The following is a 22,719-nucleotide window of genomic DNA, read 5'->3' as shown; positions in this document are numbered from 1 at the left end:
AGCACAGAGAAGATATCAGTGTCCACCCCTCCTCTTTCCCTCATGAGGAAGTTGTAGATTGTGATGAGGTCTTCCTCAGTCTCCTTTTTTTCAAGCAAGCCAAGCGGCCTCAGCCACTCCTCACATGGTTTTCCCTCTAAGCCCTTCAACTTCTTTGTAGCCCTCCTTTGGATACTTCCAACAGCTTTACATTCTTCTTATATTGAGGTGTTCAACACTGCACTGAATACTTTGGATGCTTTTTCCTTTTGAAATTATTTAAGCTATCACAAGCAATGTAAAACATGCAATAGAGCTGCAAAGCTTAAGTGAGATAAATGAATTTGATTTATCTATATGCATCTCAATATCTCACAACAAAATGCCATTGGTGTCAATGAGTTAACAAGTGTCTGTCAACAGCAACTTGTTTGAAATAGTACTTGTAAGAAATATGAAGAATGTAGTAGAGGAGATGCATGCAAACATGTGAAAGTGGGGAAAACAACTCATAGGAGGAATGAAGTAAACTGAATCTCTAGTTTGGTGGAATGCTCTTTTTTGCTCTCCATAAATCATCCACTGTGGCACTTAAACTGCATGTTAATCATAGAATAGCAAACTATTCTAGTTCTGACTGGTGCAGGCTTTGTAATGAGATATATCTGTTACTGAACCAATTTACAATAACTGTGTAACTCACACCATTCTTAAGTGATTAGTCTGACCAAGTGGATCTGATGCTGGCCTGATATATGTTACACAAATGTCATTTAAGTGGAAAAATCTCTATTGCCTATTTTAGATCCAAATTCAACTCAACTTTTACTTTATTGTTTCAACATGTATAATTGTATCTGCACCTTATAAGGCTGTTCAAAATATTAAAAAGCCTCTGTAGCCTGTATGAAGGAACTGAACAATATCACTACACATGACACATACCTGGGCTTGGGCACTCGTTCATCAGGAACTGGTGTCCATGTGGAGTCTGGAGACTTTTGTTCTTTGAATCTCCCAGTAAATACATTGGCAATGTCAAGCATGTCATAGGCACAGACTGCAGAGCCAGGAATGCTGCAAAGTGACATTTCCCAGAAATTGTTACTCATTCTGCAGTTATACATAAAACCTTGAGAAAAATATGCTCTATAGAAGCCTTCCTTTACTCAATACTTAACTCTAAATCTGGTATTAACAGGAAAACCCAGTCCCATGGAAAAGTCTGAATACCAGTCAGCAGGCAGCTCCTGCCAAGAGAATTTTATTCAAAGCTTCACAGAAATAAGTAATTGTCATAATCTTGAAAAAGGGAAAGAATCGGTCAAACTTTGTCTGTCACTGGCAACACACGAGGAGAAATCGCCAGTCTCATTCAGAACCCATTACTTGGACATTTAAGGTCTTCTAAGTCTTAACATCTCTCAGTACCAACTCTTGTAGTCCCTGCCATGCCTCAAAAAGCACATTGCATATAATTCAGAAGTTGGTTCTAATCAAACTGGAAGCATGCTGCAATGTGCCATTTACCTGGCTTTTACATGTAATTCATTCATGCTCCCACAGCCTGATATCCACAAAGTGTTCCCAATGAAAAGGAGTTAACTATACTCAGGAGTTTGGTCTACTCAATGAAATGAAAGAGCTTATAGAAACAAATTTGATATTATTTTAAGATCATAACATTGCAAATTTCAGTTTTTTGGATACTCGAATGCAACTGCACAACAGCATTGTCCACACATAGTTAATTTCTTACCTACATACTTTGTGAAAGGCGTGTGGGTTTAGCATGATCAGTTGCTTGGAAGCATGAAATACTAATTTCTCACCTATTTTTTATTTATTTTGTACATGAGCTACTGTATTTGTGTCTGACTCCCACCACTTGATTTTATTGGGTAAATAGCATGAACCCAGCTGGCTCAGGCTTTCAATCCTGCTCTTAGCTAGTAGGTTATTATACATCAAAGAAAAAACTGTAGGAACTATAATACTGTTACAGATGATTAGCTAAACTCCTAAAGGTATATAAATTGATAGAAAAACAATCATTTGAATAGTAAACAATTTCAAAATGCTTTTTACTGAAGAAAAACAAGTTGAGAGACAGTACAGTAGTTTTATTTTGATCTCCACAGATTTATCTTTTTATATAGAAGGAAATTTAAAAGCTCAATATTAATGTGATTCTGCACAGCAGGAGTTTTAAATGGAGGCAGCCATATATACGTGGATGTAAGAGATGGTCAAGGGTATTTGGCCACACAGAGGACCTCATCCTAAAAGACAGATCAAAACCCACTCCAGCTAGAATATTTTGCACATTGCTGAATTAAGTCCTTAAGACAAAAAACCAACCATAAAATCTAGTAGTGTCACACACTACTAAAAGTGCTCAACACAAAACTACACAAGGATGGAAGCATTGCTGTGCTCAAAGGACTGAAATGTCTTTTACTCGTGAGGGTGACAGATTACAGGTCTGTAGTTTGATGCAGCGGGAAGGATGGAGCACTGTGAGTCACAGCCAAGGAGGTCCAAGCCACCTGTGAACTACTGGATGACAACTCAACACTAGTTTCTACTTGAGTGACCTCTGATTAGACTGAGGAATCTCTTCCACTTCAGTCTAGAAGGAAACTTTGTTCTAGAGACCAAAGGTATTTGTTTCAACATTTCTTTAGTGGAGGAGGAATGAGAGATGCATTTATGTCAGAAGTAGGTTTCATAGAACTACAGAATCACAGAATATCCTGAACTGGAAGTGACTCACAAGGATCACTGAAGTCCAATCCTCCTGCAGAGGACATCCCAAGAATCACACCATGTGCCTGAGAGCATTGTCCAGATGGTCCTTGATGTCTGTCAGGCTTGGTAACTTCCCCAGGGAGCCTGCTCCAGCGCCCAACCACACTCAGGGTGAAAAACCTATTTTTTCTGATATCCAACCTAAACCTCTATGACTCAGCTTCCTTGAGTCCTCTTACAAGACACCAGAGAGCAGAGACTGGTGCTTGCCCCTCCTCTTCAACTCATGAGGAAGCTCTGAACTGCTGTGAGGTCTTCCCTCGGTCTCCTCTCCTCCAGGCTAAACAAGCCAAGGGCCTTGTTCACTCCTCATATAGCTTCCCCTAAAGTCCTTCACCACCTTCATTGCTCTCCTTTGGATGGTCTCTGATATCTTTAGATCCTTCTAATATTGTGGTACCCAAAACTTCCCCCAGCACTCAAGGTGAAGCTGCCCCAGAGGAGAGCAGAGTGGGACAATCCCCTCCCTTGCTTGGCTGGAGATGCTGTGCCTGATGGTCTCCAGAACATGCTTGGCCCTCCGGGTTGCCAGGTCTGCTAAAAAGCTGTGTCCAAGAATAAATATATGCTTTTCTGTCATCTTCCATGTCTGGCAAAACCTGCCGCCTATAAAACAGTATTTTGCTTTTTACACCAAGTACTTCGATTCTAAAATGCAATACTTAAGGAAAAGAATTATTCATGAAACACCACAGGAAATACTAGCAGAGTGGGAGTACAATCTCAATTTTGAAATAATTGCAAGATACAATCTAATTTCTGATGTTGAATCTCTATTTGTTCACCTGTTTTTATTCAGATTGCATGAAAAGAGATCAACTTAATTTAAGCTTGTATTCCCTATTGGTGGCATAATTACTCCATTGCAGTTTCTATTATTTTGATGTCAAAAGTGGTGATTTTACATTACAGATCCAGGCTTACTCTCATTTGAAGTAAGTTCTGTGAATGACCTTACTGAGGTCAGGCTTTGACAAGGAGTGGCAAGGGTACAGCAAAACTAAATGAATTTCAACAATAAAATTCCTCTTTTAGATCAAATGTTACTGTGTGAAACTGCGATATACTTTTTAGTTAGACAGCGACTATTTTTTTAACTTTGGGAGTTCTCAATAATTAGATACAGTTACTCCTCTAATAACTTCCAGAAAAACACGCTAAAATGTGTAAACAGTGATAAAATCTCTACAGATTAATTGATGCTTTTGGATAACCACGCAAACAATGAAATAGGTGTTCTGGAGACCCTCCTTCCCAGCCAGCAAGACCTTGGTTCTCCCAGGAGAGTCAGGGGGCAGCAGGGTCAATGCATGGTCAAAGATCAATGCAAGAGTCACCAGGGATGCATAAAACAAAAAGAAGGAGATAATATGGTTCTTGGAGGTTTAGCTATAGACAGGACAGACACAGTCCTTTCTTTGTGAGAAAAAAATACTGTATTTTCTCCTTGGAATAATATTCTGCAGGTTACACACTGCAGCACTTCTTGGTGGCTGGTGTAAACTATTCCTTTGTAAAGAAAATATGTCTCAGGAATGTGTCCAGATAGTAAATGGCTGAAAGCCACCCTAAGTTACCAGGTATGAAGTAAGCAATAGCAGGGTGCCTTAAAATTGAACACAAGCTATTGTTAAGTGCAGGGTACAAAATAATTATGTTGTACGAGCGATCTCTTCTTGTGCTTGCATAAAGTTAAAAGGAACTGCAGTGAAAAGCAAAACATAGAGGAAATAGAAGGTAAAATGTTATTTGGCTATTACCTATTATATGGAGTGGAGAATGTAGCTAAAACAACATCCCGGCCATTGAAATGGATAACATCTGTAACCGACTGCAGTATGTTAAAGTAGAAGTGTGAGTCGCCAGGAACTGAGCAGTTCAGCCGAGCCTTGAGAAAGGAAGTCCACTGTTTTTCCAGCACTCTCTGAGATCCTCCCATGTCATTTTTGCAAACCTGGGCCACCCTTGGGAAAACTACCTGGAAGGAATAGAGCAAAAATAATGGAGAAAATTAAATGTTTGCTTGACCTAAAGTCTTCGTTGGAATACTGCTTTTAAAACATTTGGAATAACAAAGCAAGGTGCTTAATTTAATACCACTTTTATATAATCTGTGACAAATAAGAAACAGAGAAAAATAAAGCTCTGGAACAGTGTGCTATGAAAGATAAGACTGTGGCATTTACTACACAGCCATAAATCCTTCAGGAGATCTGTTCTCAACCCATATAAAATTCATTTCCATACAGACTGCTTAGCTTTCTATTTCCCCAAACAAAAGCACATTTCATATTCACATCCTTGCAACCCACACTGCTGCTCCGATTCTTGTGTTTTCAGCACTTAAAAACTATGCAAATCTTGCTGGGCTTTTATTCCTGCTCTCCACCTTTGTGACCTTGGTCAGCTTTTCTGACTGCTTAGTCAGAAAGCTATTGTGAAATTAGCAAAAATGCAGAAAGTGTTTAATTATTCTTTGCAGAATGGCAGAGCACAAAATTCCTACCCTTGTTTACTCAGCACCCTAATTCATATTTCTTACAGAAAAAATTCTTTCTGCTTTGGAATCTGTTTTTAACAATTATCTACTGTGTTGAACTAACTAGATTAGCCTTGTGCTTTCTATAATTTCAGAAAAGAAACTCTAGCATACACCATCACTGTAAGAAACTACACATTTTCCTTTCAAGACAGTGCAATGTTTTACTCCAGCCAACCTTTTGGCTTGAGCAATAGGAATCTTCTCAAAATGCTGACCTTGTCATAATGATTTATGGTTCTCATTTCAAGGTCACTCGTAACAGCATTGGTCCAAGAATAGCATAGATTTTCCTCCTCCTCAATCTGACAAAGTCATTCAAGGCAGTGTTTTTGCCCTTACCTTTCCCATGCTGTTGTACTCCACTGCTATTTCCCGGAAGAAGAAGTATATGTAATTGCCATAGTCAACTGCCTGAACAAAGTACGGCTCTAGGAAAAAAAACAGCAACGCAAGACACCTGATTTAGGCACCACATACAGGATACAGAATGCAAAGAGAAGCCAAACACATTCACACATAACATCCAGAGGTGAAATGTCTGTGCTTGACAAACTTGATCAGTTTTCAGAACAAACAAATCGCTGCTGCAGAAGAATCACTGTCTGGGGACAGGAGAGCTGGGAACAAGTCTGTACAACATCACTGCAGGGTAGTTAAGTCTCTGCCACTAATATGTCTGCCCTGCATGGAGTAAGAGGAAAGGTAAACAGGCATTTATAACTGTATGCCTGAGGGGTCCAAGTAGCGCTCTTTATGGCATGCAGTCTGTGAGCTGAGGGAATAACAAACCACGTAACTCTTTCTGCCCACATGTGTCTGCGGCAGCAAGCAAAGTGGGACAGCTAAAGTTGACACCTGGCAAAACATTTCTGCCTGCAGAAAAAGACTTGAAACTATGGCTTTGCTCTCTATTAAAATCACTCCAAATGCTAACAATTCTCAACACCTACATGAAGCTAAACAGCACAATCCTTAACAATGAGGGCATTTACAGCACAAAAATTGGCTAATTCAATGGCAGCAGTACAATCCTTAAGAACTGTAACAGAAAGGCTTTGTGCAATATTTGCACAATTTTAGTTTCATTAATGAATCTTAGCATTACAGGACAAACCTTCTATACTTCATAAAGCCTTGATTGTTACCTAACAGTGCTGTGGCAGGAATATTTGCAAACACAGCACAAGCACACAGAGCCCTGCAAGCTCCAGCTTTTCCATCCAACAGATGTAAACTGGATTTCATCTTGGAAAGCTCACTGGAATATATATTCTGATCTACCCAGCTCACAGCTTCTGTCAAATCCAGTAACTTTGGGTCAGGAGAGGAGTGAAAGAAATAAACAGACCAGAGTAAGCAAGAGATGTAATCTGCTTCCTTCTTTCTGCCAGAAAGCACTGGTGAAATGAAATGCCAAAGAGGTCTGTCAGAAATCCAAGACTCTCATCAGAGATGCTGCTTTTTTTGCCTTGTTTGTTTATCTACCTTTCAACCACTTGGAGTCATGTTTAACTGTCCGCAGGGTTGGGCTGTCTCCCAGGCTCCGGTATATGACCGCATCTATTGCGAGGAAGTCGGTCACTGTGGCAGAATACAGCTTTCCCTCTGGGGAGGAAGGAAAGAAGAAACCAGGGGGGAGGAGCATTAGAAATAGTACAATTGCTTCTTCTTTCACCAGTCAGATGAGAAGGGGAAACAAAACCATCACAGTCTCCTTAGGAACACTGAAGGAAGGAAAAAAATCCAGCCAGGTAAATGGAACTGAGTACCGAACAAGCAACTCAGTGCTCTGCAGAATGGTAATTTCAGAGGGATGCTGTGGAAGAAAATAACCTTATGGAATAATTCTTCTTCAGTTTAGACATGTCATACTGAACTACCCTATCCAGCCACATGTCACTAGTTCAACGCTCAGAAATTCTGCTTAGGTATGTCAGCAAAACAAAAACTGCTAGTTCCAACTGGGAGTGCAAACCAGACAAGGCTTGGAGACTGTCAGCTAATTGACGCTTATGAAAATTTCTCCCCTTGAGAGCACTTCTGCTCTGCCAAAGATCACTAAGAAAAAATTAACTAACATGTTGGGAGCCCTGCTGAAACAGAGAGGAAAAGAGATGGAGGAGGATTACCCATCAATATTTCTCTTCTACCATGCATTTTAGGCATTTCCCATATGAATTATGCATTCCTCTCTCTTAAAGAATGGAGGACAAGTGATAAGAAAGGGCCTACAAAATGGCACCCTAAGGACAACCAAAACATACAAAACTATAAGGATATAAAAGCACAAGTTTCAGCAATATTTTAAAATTTTATTTGTTGTCTACTTTGTTTGCAGGTCATGGCAACTGTACAGGACTGTTTTCATGTGTGAAATAGAACTTGGAACATGCTGTCTGCTGGAACCACAGCATGCTGTGGTGCAGCATGAGCACACAAAATTATTTCTCTGTTGCATCTGCATAAAAACCAGAATTGTCTACATCTTGTTTGACAGAGATTATGTTAGTGCCTTGAAGGCACCAGCACTGAGGACATTCCCAGGACAAAGCAGAGAGGTGTCTATTGGTCAAGCTCTCCTCATTATACTCTCAGAGTTAGTGTAAGACTGAGAGGGAATCTCATTGATGCATACAGCTGTCTCAAAGGCGGATGCCAAGAGGAGGTTGCTAGACTCTTTTCAGTGGTGTCCTGTGACAGGATGAGGAGCAATGGCCATAAAGTAAAGCTCAAGAGCTTTCCTCAACATGAAAAGAATTTCTTTACATTGAGGGTGGCAGAGCACTATAACAGCCTTCCCCTGGAGGTTGTTGAGTCTCCCTCTCTGGAGGCATTCAAGCCCCACTTGGACACATTCCAGTGTCACTTGCTGTAGATGACCCTGCCTTGGCAGGGCAGGTTGGGCTGGATGATTTCCAGAGCTCCCTTCCAACCCTAGAAACTCTGTGAGTCTGTGAATTTCAGCTCCAGATTTAAAATTCAGACTGTTTTTTATTAGCAGTACTGTATGCTTTGTTCTGACTCATGCAATTCTTGTCCTTATTTGGCTATTTAAGAATGATCATTTTTTCTTAGCAAAACAGAAAAAATAATTACTACATGTGTCCCCCCCCCCAATTTAAAATAGAATAAAAAGCTCAGTTTTTTAGATATGGATGTCTGAACTCATGTTTATACAACCACACTCTTATTTTCTTTCCTGCCAAGTTCCTGTGACCAACTACAATTCACACATATCAGCTGCAATAGCTACAGGCTGCAAGAAGAGCCATACTCAAGTAAGTGCATCCAACAAACTCAGATAACTTGGATTTGTGCCCTAAACTGTTCTGAAACTGCTTTTCATTGCACTCTGAAAAGTTAGCATGGGTATCAATATGTAAGACACATATAGCAGTGATTTTCTGAAGCTAGCAGATTTACGAGGCATATTCTACAAATATTTATTTGAACTGTATCAAATTTATTCTGAATCACCATGAAGGAGTATGATAATTTCTATAAATATTCTCTTTATTTTCAATTAATTCAAGGATTTCTTCAGTGACGAATTTGGAGTCATCTTTCTGAACTTCAGCTGCATTCAAAGTGAATGTTTCCAATAGGCTGGTCATAAACTCTTTCTTGGCCAATACACTGAGAAAGACCCTTCTGAAAGGTCATTCAGGCTGCATGAAGGATAGGGAGTCTGAGATACATGGGAAAAATATTTCTTTGAAGGAGTTTCTCTATTTCCATGTTTTATTAATTACTTGCTACAGTTAGAGAATTTCTACTGTATATTCCTGCCTGTGACTGTAATTAAGAAATCATTCTACCACTATCATCACCACTACTATTGAAACAAAAGGACCATTTATTTGCACTATAAAAAGTAAAAAAAAAAAAAAATTTGAAACAGGTTACAAAATCTCTCCTTTGTGAGGCAGATGATGATACCTCAAACATGGTAGTGCTTAATAGAGCCCTTTGGCTATAGACTTGATTGGGAATGGCTTAAATCTTAAATCTTCAGAGGAACAGCTTAGTTATTTCCATGTGAGCACCCAGACTCTGTTTTATAGCATTACACTTGTTGAAGAAGACTCACATTATCATGGAGGATGTTTTTATTATTTTCACCACCTATCTATCAGCCAGATCTAAGAAAAGATCAGCAGGGTTCACACTAGGAGAAGTTCAATAAAGAGATAATTTAATCAGGAATTTCTGATGACATATAAAAAAATACCATACAATCAACAGCCCCATTTATAAGATTTCCCTTTTTCTAACTATCGTAGTAGAAATCAGAATTAACACTATTATGCTGCATGCAGCATAAATCACCACTAGCCAATACATTTCTCTCCTTTTGTCTACAGCAGCTGATAAGATCGTAGTAAGATGTTTTCAGCTTAAAAAAAAAAAATCACCTCCCCTTTCCTTCTAGATCTAGAAAAGGGCATGCCACAGCATTTTCCATAGCTTCCTTTTATTATGAATGTTAGCTTGGGCTTAGAGTTGTTAATGAGCATATCCTGCTTAATCCTAATTAAAGCTTACACAAGCCTTGACTTCCTTTGACGTTCACAGAAGCTGAATGCAGCCAAAAATGGTGCCACACACAGGCCATATTATCAAGAATACAGGAAACACTGAAATATTGATCCAGGAAATTGAGGCTTTGTGCAATGTTGATGACAGTGAAGTTAATTTCAAAGACGGGAAGGCTTTTTTTGCTAGGGATTTCCTTATGCTCCCTCTTTTTAGCCAGTGTTTACTCTGTTTGACACCATTTAGATTTAGGCATTCTGGGCTCAAGCAAGAGGCACAGTGTTACACCAAGCCTGGGCTGCAGGACAGAAAGTAAAAAGTTTATCGCTGTCATTTTACCTGCAAACAACGCAACGTTGGCATGCTTTGCATCATAGGGGCACCTGGCCATTCCACTGAATTCCTCTTCCAGATAGTCCAAGGTATCCATCTGAAAAATCAAAGGGAGCTCCTCAGATAGAGAAACAAAGAAACAAAACTTCTTACCCAGGATGATGCTTTATGACAGTGTTTCATCTTTTCTGGGCACAGGAGAAGGCTCTTAATCTAACTCTACTCTTGACTATGAAGTAAAAACTTGACAAAAAAAAAATCATGGCATTAAATAAAATAAGCCTGAAAAAAGTATGTCCAGTCAGTCAAGCATTCTTTTGGAGCTAATAATTCTCACCTTGACACATTTTACTGAAGTCTTCAGTCTATATTTTATCTGCACACAAGTTTTGTTTTGAACTGTAGCAGGCTATGTGGTCTGTGGTTCTGGCAAGGCTCCAAAATTTATCCTCACCAGTGACCCAACAGAAGCACTCTTATACACAGAAAAGACTGCAAACCACAGCATTCAGAAGAAACAATACTAGGACAATTATCTCTGTGTGCATTTTTCTCCCCCAAGTCCAGAGGTCCTTCTCCTCTAGTCTCAACAGTAGTGCTCTCTTCCTTGATTTGCATATTCAGAAAGATGCTCTTCAAGTTTTACTATAGCAGTTGAGTCCGTGTCACAGAGAATCCTCTTACCATCAGGCAAGAATTAATCTGTGCAGGAATGGTAAATTCTGAGGCTTATGTGTAACTCCTGGGAAATAAATTCACCCTGGGCACTGATAACAACACAAATATACAGATTGACTTTACATGAAGTTCAAGAAGGTTTGGTGAGCTAAGGGAGAATTGTACACCTGTTACCCTTTTCAGATGCTCATACTACAGTATTTTGAGAATAAGAACCTTTGTAGCATATTCAGGCAACTTGTCCATCTCATACTCTATAGATCATACACAGTAAAGATTCACAGAGTGTGACAAATAACCCACACAGCACCATTCACTTAAATGAACTTTTAATTTCTATGTTACAGCTTCCAAGTCCTTCAGTGGATGATTTGTGATCATTTGTTTTCTGTCACGTATCCTTTCTGTCAAAGTCCACTCTGAGGGGAGTCAGTTGTGTTTACTCAAAGGCTGAAAAGCATTTCACATGATAGTGAGAGGAAATGAGTTAGAGTCCTGAGTAACTTTTCCTGCACCAAGTTCCACAGGCTGGGCTCACCCTCACAATCACTGGCACACTTGAGGGACAGCCCTGCTTTCTCTTTGGCACACATTTAGTCCTCTCTCTGGATAATGAAGGAATATATGGAGGAAAAGCCAGGGCAGGTGTTGCAGAGGCCTTCTGAAGACTGTCAGGGGGATCACTATCCAGCCCTGCATCACAGGGGATGAAAACTCAGGAGTAAGGGGGAGGAGGCCATTTATATGGCTCACACCAAGATGTCAAAGAAATCTAGAATTGTATCTAAAAGACAACTTCCACACAAGGAGACTGGCTGAGATTTGTTAGCCTCATTAATGGAATTCAGAGATTAAAAATTAAAAATTGCAAACTGTAGTAGAAGAATAAATACAGCCCAGTGATCAAGAAGCTTCATTGCATACTAGGAGCAGGCAAGGAAAGAAAGAATAAAAGGAACAGCTGTTAGAGTAGCTAACTGTACCTCAGAGTTACCACGACACAGGCTTGTATTCTTACTCAAATTTGGTTATTCCTCCACAGACTGGTAGAAAAAACTACCCTGCACTTCTCTCCTGTGTTTTCTAAACTGCAGCCATTATAGTGGCTAAATGAGGCAAACATGATTGCACAAAAATCAAGGAAGACCACCAGCCACAGTGAATACCATTAGGGAAGTAGTTTTCCTGGCTCTTAACATCTTTATTCTGCTTTTTTCCAGTAACTCTGAACACAAAACCTAAATGGCAGTTGTAATTTTGTCAGGAGCAGCATTAATAAAACTGAATTTTATTTTTCCAGAAAAAAAGATGAGAAATTACCTGTGGGACATAACAGTGCCTAGAAAAGCAGAGTCTGGATGTCAAATGCCTAAATAAATTAATTTCAAAGCTACTTCAGAGATATCCACTGTTGGGAGTTATATCAGAATATAATGGTGAAAGCCTAAGAAAATGGGAAATACTTCAATAAGTGGGTCCTACTGGAATGAAGACTCCTGACATACACTATGCCAAAGGAATAAATTGGCTTCAGGGCATTAATGTCAAGTATGCAGGAACCAGCAGAGTTTCTACACTGCTCCAGATAATGTTTTGGCTTTGCCAATCCCCAGCAAGTGAGGAATACTCTGTCCTGCTGTACTGCTCCTTGCGGAGATTAGCCGTTTCATCACTCCCACAGCACAAAATGCCATAGGATCTTCACAGCATCCCTATCTGGGGGGCTCACAAGAAACTCAGGTTTTTCTTGCTATGTCCCCAGGCTTCCTCAGAACTGGTTTTGCAATTGAGAGCAGTAGAACAGAAATTTTAGAACATGATCCTCAGCAGTAACCCCCAATATTAGTCTATGACTTGATGTGAGTGTCAGTGACAAGCTGAGGAACTTTCTGAGGTGAGACTACAGCCCCAAACAGGGATCTGAAGGACTCTGTACCCATGGGGGGCCATGCAAAGTGGCAATACTCTTGATGTGCAGGAGTTGCAAAGAGCTAGGTACTCAGTCTGAGATTTTCTCAGAAATCTAATTAACATTGAACTCAGTAGCACTGAAACAAGTCAGGACAAACGTTTCAGAATTGAATGGTGAACAGGTGAAGGACAATCTCACACAGCTGCCAACATAGTCACAATAAATCCAACCAAAAGACAAGGCATAAGTGAAATTCTGCAAACAGATTACGTACCTTGTAGTTCCTGCAAGAAGGGTTGAATGCATTTGTTCCACAGATAAACAGTGTATCCTCGTTTCTTTTTAGGAGAACTTTAATAAAGTTATGACATTCATCCTGAAGAAAAATAATAAAAACTATTTCAACTACTGCATTTTGAGTATCTGTTTTCATTTTTAAGCAGTGATATTTCACAGGTTTAAAATTAAATTGGCTGGTACCCACTGTGATACTCTGGCCTTATTTTGACTATGTTTAACTAACAATGAGCAATTTGTAATTAATTTATATTCTAGTGGCTTAAAAATTACAAAGAGCTGAAGATAAAGCATTCATATTGTAGCTCCTAGTTTGCTGTTGTTGACAAAGGTGAATTTTGTTTGAAAACTGTTGCTTTTCTGAAGAGTGAAAAATCTGATTTTGTCACCTGTGCCACTGTCAGACAGTGACATCACTACTACAATATACTGGCATAAAGCTTCTTTAACTAGAAGGGGAAGTAGATGTAAAGAATCAAAGAATCTGCATCTAATTATGATACTAATGCCAGTCATAGGTTCCAGGATGAAACTGGTGTGAGAAACAGTCCTTCTACAGCCCCACATTCCTCTTTTCTGATGCTTTACCTGAACTTTTCAGCAAATTCCCACAGGGGGGTGGACAGCAGCACTTGGCTTTTGAAGCAATGGTAAATAAAACTGGTACACTAAGCATTGTGACCTGTTCCATGCCTTAAATATTTCGGGATATTGCTGTGGCTTCTGTCCTAATATTTTATCACTTTCGAAGTGAACTGGTTTTGCAAATTAAAGCCTTCAGTAAGTTGATGGAAAAAGCAATTACTGGTAAGAAGTGAATGGCATGATCCATTCCACATCACAGACAGCAGTCTGAGATAATAGTGATGCAACTAAACTGAAGTGGCAGTTGCAGAAGAAATGAAAATTGCGTACCTTATGTTTTCCCTTCATTCTGCATGTGTCTACATCAGCTTGTCTAGATTTCCATGTCAATTTCTGTAAGAATAAAGAAAGAAATCAATTAGAACTCAGAGGTTTTTCACATTTGATTTCAGAAGTAGAAGTCCCATAGGGGAGACCAGCTTTTGAACATACATTTATTGAAAGTTTTCTGCACTCTTTCTCCATTATTAATTCACCACAATGAAACAATGGAAATTCAGTGATGTGGATCATTCATTTAACTTTGTTTTGCCTCCAATTTATGAGGCTAGAAATCCATCCCTCTTTCTTAAAAGCCTAAACGAACAGAATTCAACAATAGGTGAACTTCAGAAAATGTGTACTTTTCTAAGAAGTAGTAGATGTTCTCTTCTTTTAACTAATATTGCTCTACAAATCAGAATTATAATTTATGGACTATGAACCTTCACTGGATTCTAAATGAAATATACATTCCCAAAGACAACATTTTAGATCTGGAAAAAAATAAAATTCAGGTAGTTACAACTTCAATTCAGCTAACAAGCTCCAAGAGTTTTTCACCTGCCAAGACACTGCTGACTTTATCTGCTAACACTGTTTCTCCAGAAGATTTACAGCTAAATCCCAGCCAGTTTTTTTGTTTTTTGAGATGAGTTTCAAAAATGGTCAAATGTGGAAGCCTTATTAATTATAATGAAGCTTTGTTTAAAATCACATGGCCTAAGACGGCACCACCTTAGACATTATTGCCTTGATAGTTCTGGCAGTGTTCCTGATCAGTAAACTGAGGCACTGTGCATTCATGGAGGGGCCCAAGCTGAAAGAGTAACCATGAATGTTCATTTCCATTGTAAGCTTGTGCCCTCACTCTTTGATGAGTTAAAAAGCTCACTTTCACCATCATTCACAGTTGTAATGAAGCACTGTCACCTCCTCCAGTGGAATTCATCCAGTGCCCAAATTTTTATGATCTTCTGTCAGACCAAGGCTGTGTTCAACATATATTACAAAACATGAATGAAATGCAAAGGAGCTGAAGGGAGATTATTTTCAGTATGTTCGTGTTAATATACAATGCAGTAACGCAGACAAAGCTTTTCTTTGTTTGAATGTAACTTCCCATAGAGATAATGTGAATACATCTACAAAGTGATGTTATAGTAAGATTTTATTTAGTCAGTTCTAGCACAAGTGAAAAAAATTTGTGCAAATGAAAATATGTAACTTGCTTCTTATTACAGAAGTTTCAGTAGACTTAATTGGGATAGTATAACTGTTATAGAAAACTGCTGCATATAAATGAATAGATGTTTGACAGATGTTCCATTGGGGACCTCACCATATTTCAGTACAGATTGCTTATCAGCCCAGCTAAACCACTTATCAGAAATTCGCAGAGGACATGATCGCTATTCTAGCTCTCCACAAATATGATTAGCAATGCCATCTTACTTGCTTATTACAGTTTTACAGCAGTGCTGGCAAGTTCTTTAAAACAATGTTATCATCCTATTTATTTGAAGCTTGTTCTAGTGTCCTTGGTTTCTGGGCAATGATAAAGGTTACTTACTTTGCTAAAATAAATTTCTTCTGTATGTGATGTGTCCATATCAACAGTATAAATATGATCCCTGTAAACAAAAGCAAAGAATACAACGTCAAATGGAATAGTCGGACAGTTCATTTTCTATAAAAGAGCTATCTATCACAAGATAATCCATAATCCATTTTTAAAAAATCAGAGGTCTTACCAGAAGACATTACTGGCAGCATCTCCTGCTTCTCCCAGAAAAGCATTTTCACATATAAACTGTTTGTCTTCCCATTAAGAGGAAAGAAAGGAAAGTGCTACAAAACTTCAAAGTAAGATTCTTTCCCAAAAGCAATTATTTGAACAAACGAGATTTGGGAAAGTAGATAAGACTCGAGAGATTTCTGCTCTTTCAGTCCTACACCAGGATGCCACAATGTAGCATGCAGATGTGTTTCTGTTTCCTGAAATCAGCCACAATAGCTTTTAGGCACCATTTGCCAGATTCCTGGGCTAGATGTCACTGTGGCATATAGAGACATTTAAGGTTAAAAAGCCCTTCCCTTCCCTTCCCTTCCCTTCCCTTCCCTTCCCTTCCCTTCCCTTCCCTTCCCTTCCCTTCCCTTCCCTTCCCTTCCCTTCCCTTCCCTTCCCTTCCCTTCCCTTCCCTTCCCTTCCCTTCCCTTCCCTTCCCTTCCCTTCCCTTCCCTTCTCTTCCCTTCCCTGTTACAATTTGATTGACAATATGGTAGAAAAAAGGCACAAAACTATTCCCAGAAATTATTCTTTTCTTCACAAGCTGCAGGCCAAACTAAACTGTAAAATATTTCTCTGAAAAAAAGTTCACACTTCTTTCCTTACAATTACTTTCCTATTTTCCCCGAGAACCTGTCCCTCTCTACAATTAGCTGCCAATCTGTTCTTAGGAGGAGGAAATAGAAACAGCTAATAGGTAAGGAGATATATTTAGACATTCTCTTCTGTGTAAACAGAGAAAAAGGACAGGTCTGTATAGAACCCAAAAGTTGAAGAAAACCACCAATCCACAAAGTTGTAGTAACCAGCACATTAAATTGGGACTGAGATCTCATTTTTCCTTGAAATAAAATTGAATATTTTCAAGATGCAGAAAGCTGTGCAGCTGAAGTTTGACCCACAGCATTGGAGGGTCTGCTGAATGCAGAACACAGGCTCTTTCCATTTTAGAAATTGCTGTTCTCAAGGTTAGCTTCATATTTATTGAGTTTTGGGAAACAGTGCTAGTCTTGCCTTTAACTAAGGCAAACACAGAATACTGCTACATGAGAAATAAACAACACTTCTCTCAGGTGAAGAAAAGACGCAGTGTTGTGGTAGGGAACCAGATTTGAAAATTTTTCTCCTATGGAGCTTGAGGCTGTTTTCTTTGTAAGATGCCAAACTGAGGAGCTGATGGGTTTCTTCTCCTCCAGACTCTAAAACCAGAGCTGTCATTTACTTACAAGATTGGTTTAATACTTCGATTTATTATTTGCCTGACTTCAGTGACAGAGCAGTGGTCAGGGTTGGTTGTGGAATAAAATGATCTATTAGCACAGTATCAGCTAAATAGATTACGTCATGGTTCCCTTTTTATGTGCATTACTCTTTATTGCTGTCGGTCCTGCTATATAAAAGTGGGGGATAAAAATCTCTTTAATTGCAAATGAGGTGCGGGTGGACCTCTAAAACCCTTCTTCCAGCACAGCTCTTGATTTTATTCATCAGCCTCGTTTTCCAGAGGTTACAATTTTTTCATTTTCAACAAGACAATTAGAAAATACAGCAGTGGTACTCAGAAAGAGCTGAGTTGTTTAGTTCCACCTCAATAAAACAGTCTTTAGAGGACTTACTATCTGATTCAAGGAACAGGTCAAATGAAACTCCAATGCTAAGTTATGAAATTGTTGGAAAGAAGGTTAGCATCAGGAAAATTACATATCTTTTTCTCAAGCCACAAATGAAGCACAGTTGCTGACAGTGTCAGTAGACAGCAAAAGAGCTGTCAAACTTGGGGGAGGGCTCCCTAATCACAGAAAACGTGGGATTGTCCTCATTCTCCTTTTCCCACTGCTGCCCAACGCCTACTTTCTACTAGCTGTGGTATGTGTACAGTTTACTGCTAATTAAGTTATTCTAACACAAATTTACTTAATCCTAGAGCTTCCGTTTTTCCCACCTCCAGTCAGCAGAACTGAGTTCTGTTGCCATGGCATAATCTTGTTGAGGAAGGGAATTTAAATAATGCCACTGGCTGTGCACGACCCTTGGCACTCGGAACATGGTTTGGAAACACGTAACTGCAAAGGAGGAGGGAGCCATCCCATACCCTGCTCCATGCCTGTTTGGTTCACACACACACACAGGAGGAGTGGCAGATAATGTGAACAAAAACTGCCACTGCATGAGACAATGGGAGGAGGAGACACAGCAAACTTAGAAAAGGATGTGTGTGCCTGGGTGTGGGCCAGTGAGAGAGAGATGAGGAGGGACTACCCTTCCCACGAGAAAAAAGATGACAGAGCCAGTCCTTAGCAAGCCTGTTCAGAGAGTAAAGCTTAATGGCCTTTGACTGAGTTATTCTAATTTATGTTGGCTGTGTATTTCTGTCTGATAACATGAAATAATGCCTTTGTGAAGTGACACAAAACTTTATTTGGTAATAGCTAATATAGGAGTTGTGTATCCCATACGACAAAATAAGCAGTGGGACTGACAGAAATTTTGTTCTATGCCAGTTGATCATTAATAAAATGTAAGCAGTTCTCAAATCTGAGTTAGCCTTTCTGGTGGGCTGCAACTGTCCGCAAAAGTCAACACTGGATTTTTCCAAAACAAGTAAACAAAAAAACTCCCCAACCTAAACAAAACAGTGCTAAAATAAAAATGCTTACTATTTAACCATTTGTTTTGATTGTTTTTCAGATAATTGGATAAAATATAAACTTAGGATTGCTGTATTTCAATGCATAAAAAAAGCATGAAAGCAATATCTCATATAATAGTTCAAAGATTTATTTAGCTACAGTTTTCAATGAATATTGTTACAAAACTCTTTGGCAAACACATTTGCTTGTGTACAAATTTGCTTCCAATCTCTAGATTTACTACTGCCTTTGAAGGAAATGTAGTATTTGAATTACAAACTTTCATCCACACTAGATACTGAAGGATGACTCATTTTCTGAAGTTTGTTACTTGAAGATAAAAATTATCTCTGAATTTCAACTTGTATCACATAGTCTTGTCAGCCCAGGAAGGACTTTATTCGGTAACATGGAGGGGGGGAAGAATATGTCAAAGAGCTTTTGAGTTACCAAAGGAAAAAAAGTGTAAGAAGATTTTTTTCATGCCTGTGCAAGTACAAAGCAGATCAGGTCTTTATTCTTTTTTGTAGGTCACAAGATCCTAGGACTATATAAGCACTCTCATTGTAGCAAGTTGTTTAATACAAATGAGAAAGAATGCCTATTCACATACTAGTACATATTATCTCCCAAATATTAGCATTCTTCATATAATTTGTGCACACATCTCAAAACTGTTTCATATCCCAAAACTTTTCTCCAGGTTTTCCTGCTCTAAAGCCAGTTACTTGGGCACTGAAACAGTCTAACTGCGTCAATCTCAGTCTGGGAACAAACTATGAAAACAGCAAAGCAAAATCTGCAAAGAGGATTTACCATCACCTCACTGCAAATAATTTCCTAATTTAAAGGAAAACAAATGAGGAAAGCAAAGGGAGCTCAGTCATGAAAAGGAGGAAATCCTGCCACCACCTTTCAAACCTATTCAACCCTCAGTCCTGCCCTACTCTATATCCCACTAAAAACAGCAAAAATACCAATCTCAGAACTCAGACAAAGCACAGGGCTTTGCCACTTGCCACGGGGCTGATCTCTCCTTGTGCCCTGTGACCACCACCACAGCAGCTCCTGTGGAAGCATACTTGCTCTCTGCCTGGACTCGATGCAAGGTCTTGCTGTGAGAGCCCTGAGTTCTGCCACCTGGACCCCATGCAGCAAGGGGTATGCAAGGAGCCTGGGAAGCTGCAATTAGCCAGAGCAGCAGCTATGGCTGGGTAATGGAACAGGTGTGTTCTTCCAGCAGCCAGGGACATGACTCTGAAAGTGTCACTCAGTGACCGTGCTGGTGTAATGCAATTACCAATTTTGTGGTGCTGCACAGAGATGGACAGGCAGCTTTCCCCACAGGACACATCCGACCACCCAGGAGATGGGGAGTGGCTGTTTGAGAAGAAAGGCAGGCAGCTCCCAGAGGCTGCCAAGGGCTTTGCAGACAGGGCTGGTGGTGAGAGGCTGCCTGTTCAGCAGCTGTTTCCCTTCACGCTTGGCCATCCCACCCACCACTTCTCCCATCTGCAACAACAGCCTGGTTTTATGTGACACATGCAGAAAGGTGTGTGTTTTTGCAATGGAGGACCAGAAAACAGGCAGGAAAGAAGTACTACTTGAGAGGCAGCTTGCAGGGAGGTCCCAAACAGCATCTGGGTCCAAGAGCTCCTAAACTGGACTACCCACCCTTGCAAATCTGGACCACCCAGCCTTGCTAATCTGGACCCATCTTGCACTCATTGTGCATCTCTCGTGTAATTCCCACTCTAAGATCGTCAATCTTCTTTGCTAACAACAGGTAGGGATGTGAAGTGTTAATATTGGATCTCGGTAAGGTTGGCAACTGTCTGATGAGTGTAGGCCCACTGAGGTTGACAGTGCAAGCTGAGCTGGGCAAACTAAATAGGCAGCTCATGTGCAACTTTTATAAAAAACGTGCTCATGTCTGCACAGTATAGCTCTCCAAAAAAGTCAAGACACTTAATTCAATTAACCTTGAGGGAGCATGTTCAGTTCTTTTTCTTTGTCTTAAGATACCAAAAACATGCCTAAATCAGCAAAATTTCATTCTAATAATTCTTATCAAAAAATACACCTGTGCACAGAAGAAATATTCTCTAAAATTTGTCATTATTGGTGAGCACAAGTGGAATAACATAATGAGGGTGGAATTGCTTCTCCATGGAACTAAATTATATTTCTGGCAACTTCCCTCTTGCAGGTCTCAGAGGAAGGCAGAGGCATGTAGCCCTAAAACACAGGTGTAACACATTGCAAAACTTCAGTTGTTCATCTAGCAACGATTCTAATATGTCTTACTAACAGGCTGCAAAGCTCTCTCTGAGTGCAAGACAATCCTAAAAATAATGTGTCTGTCAGAGAAGAGCTCAGAATATTCCTTGTGTTCTTGCTCCTCTTAAAGCAGAGAGGAGTGCTGAAGCAGGAGGCTACTGACCTAGCAGCAACGTAGAGTGTCCTGTTCATGACCATGACAAGCTGGATGTCCAGCCGGTGCCTCTGTGTGGTGTTCCGCCCTGGTTTGTGACCCACAAACACCGGATACTGTCTTGTGTCTGTGGAAAGGAAAAAAATCAACAGGGTCAGAAGAGAATAACAAACCATAATGGTGCTAACATGAATCATTGTGCGGCCCAGCTGTAGCCAAAACCCATGGTTTCTGTTCTGCCCTGGAAGCACAGACAGGGGCTGGAAGGCATGAGCACAGAGAGCTGGAGAGTTCTTCAAGGTTACAGTGTCTGCAACTGCAAAGGAGAAAGTCACCACCTTTGTAGAAGACAAAAACTGTGAATTATTTTAAGCATAAAGCTGTTCTGGAGCTCTTGGCACACAGGTACATGGCACTTTCTTGCAGTTTTTCTTTCACTGTTTGCAGAGCTTAAATGCTTGCTCCTGGCTGCTAAAGCACGTCTATCAGGATGAAGCTGTTCCACAGTGGCCAATCAATCAACTCAATGACTGGACTGGTAGTGGCTAAAGCAAAAGGCTTGGCTCTTGTTGGCTCAAACTGCCAGTTTCCTGGGTTTTCTACAGGACTTGACTGCTGTCACAGAACGGCTGCAGGGTTTTCTGAGAAATGGTGAGAAATCACCACTTGAACTTTATGAAGTGAAAGTCACTGCACATTATTTTGGCAACCAATCTGATATTCCAATCCTTCTGGCAACTGGGCAGCAATACTAATTGGAATCCCCATGCTGAGCTTCTGCTATCAACAAGTCAGCTTCCCCCCCTCCAGTTCTACGAGTCAGCAAGAGTATTTATTGTCTATTCCCATTTTTTTTTGGGGTGAGAACTCAGCACACACAGGGTGTTCCACTGCTCCTCGGATGGGTGTACAAGCTAACAACAGCGAACACTTCTGATCAAGGGCCACTTCACATTCATGTGTATCATATAATCATGACATCTAGGTACAGAAACAAGGAGCTAATTAAGTAAATAAAATGACAGAAGACAGGAGAAGGATAATCCTCTGATGAGCACTATTATGGCAGACTTGCTGCAAGTGAATGTTATACTGAGCTGACTAGCATCTCGCTATGGTTTTTCCCCATTAAATGCCTTCCCAGAAACTGCAGCTCTTTGGGGGAGTCTATTTCTTCAGAAACTCATCTTCTGCTCTAGCATTTTCAGCTATTGTCTTCTAAAAGCATTGTACCTGTTAAGCTTGGTCAAAGTATTGGTTCACAGCACGGCTTCAGCAAAGGACGTCAAAGTGTCACGTGACACAAAGTCTGGTGATAAAACTGGATAGAAAAAGGAACTTCTCACCAAACCAGGTGCTGAGAACTCTTTAAGAAATAAATTAAGACACCAGGCAGGATTTACATTCAGAAGGTTAATCCTTCTGATCATGTCCTACATGCAAAATGCCCAGTTTTATTGTCAGGCTGTTTTCTACGCAGTAGTGTTTCCTCTGTAACTCATGGATCTAGAACAAACTAAGGACATTCATGTCCACTTCAGCATGCCATGCTGCAGAGTAAAAATCCTCCCATGTTCTATATCTCTAAAAACATCGAGTATGGCAAATTTTTCTAGGAATGATTAGCACTGCCCTTCTGGAGGGTGAAAATGTTGGTGCTGAAATGGCCACACTAGCTATGTTTCACCTGTGTTGCTTCAGAGCAGTTCTTCCCTGTTGTTGTACCTCAGAAATCTATCAGCACTTGCAGCACATCAGGTGTGCCCTGGAGTCTTGTCTTTCAGAATAATGTTACACAGGACAGACAAGTTTTTGGGTACCAAGACCTTGCAAACCACAGTGAACATGGACAATTTAAAAACCAAATTCCTGAAC

At 40.0% G+C, this 22,719-nt stretch overlaps 1 protein-coding gene across 5 annotated transcripts in view; it reads right to left on the bottom strand.

Moving 5' to 3' along the window:
- Positions 1-22,719, bottom strand: part of SEMA6A (semaphorin 6A) — a 127,781-nt gene that overhangs the window by 53,655 nt on the left and 51,407 nt on the right. For all 5 annotated transcript variants that reach the window (XM_036402950.1, XM_036402946.1, XM_036402947.1 and 2 more), the window contains exons 3-11: positions 20,854-20,971; positions 15,565-15,625; positions 14,004-14,066; positions 13,066-13,167; positions 10,208-10,298; positions 6,818-6,937; positions 5,672-5,760; positions 4,551-4,768; positions 925-1,056 (exon numbers count right to left, since the gene is read on the bottom strand). In XM_036402950.1, coding sequence (XP_036258843.1) covers positions 925-1,056; positions 4,551-4,768; positions 5,672-5,760; positions 6,818-6,937; positions 10,208-10,298; positions 13,066-13,167; positions 14,004-14,066; positions 15,565-15,625; positions 20,854-20,971 — 994 coding nt within the window. The remainder of the gene's footprint in view (positions 1-924; positions 1,057-4,550; positions 4,769-5,671; positions 5,761-6,817; positions 6,938-10,207; positions 10,299-13,065; positions 13,168-14,003; positions 14,067-15,564; positions 15,626-20,853; positions 20,972-22,719) is intronic.

Source organism: Molothrus ater, chromosome Z, assembly GCF_012460135.2.
Source record: "Molothrus ater isolate BHLD 08-10-18 breed brown headed cowbird chromosome Z, BPBGC_Mater_1.1, whole genome shotgun sequence".
Lineage (NCBI taxonomy): Eukaryota > Metazoa > Chordata > Aves > Passeriformes > Icteridae > Molothrus > Molothrus ater.
Note: the sequence above shows the minus strand (reverse complement) of the source record. Positions and strands in the feature narration are given on the sequence as shown.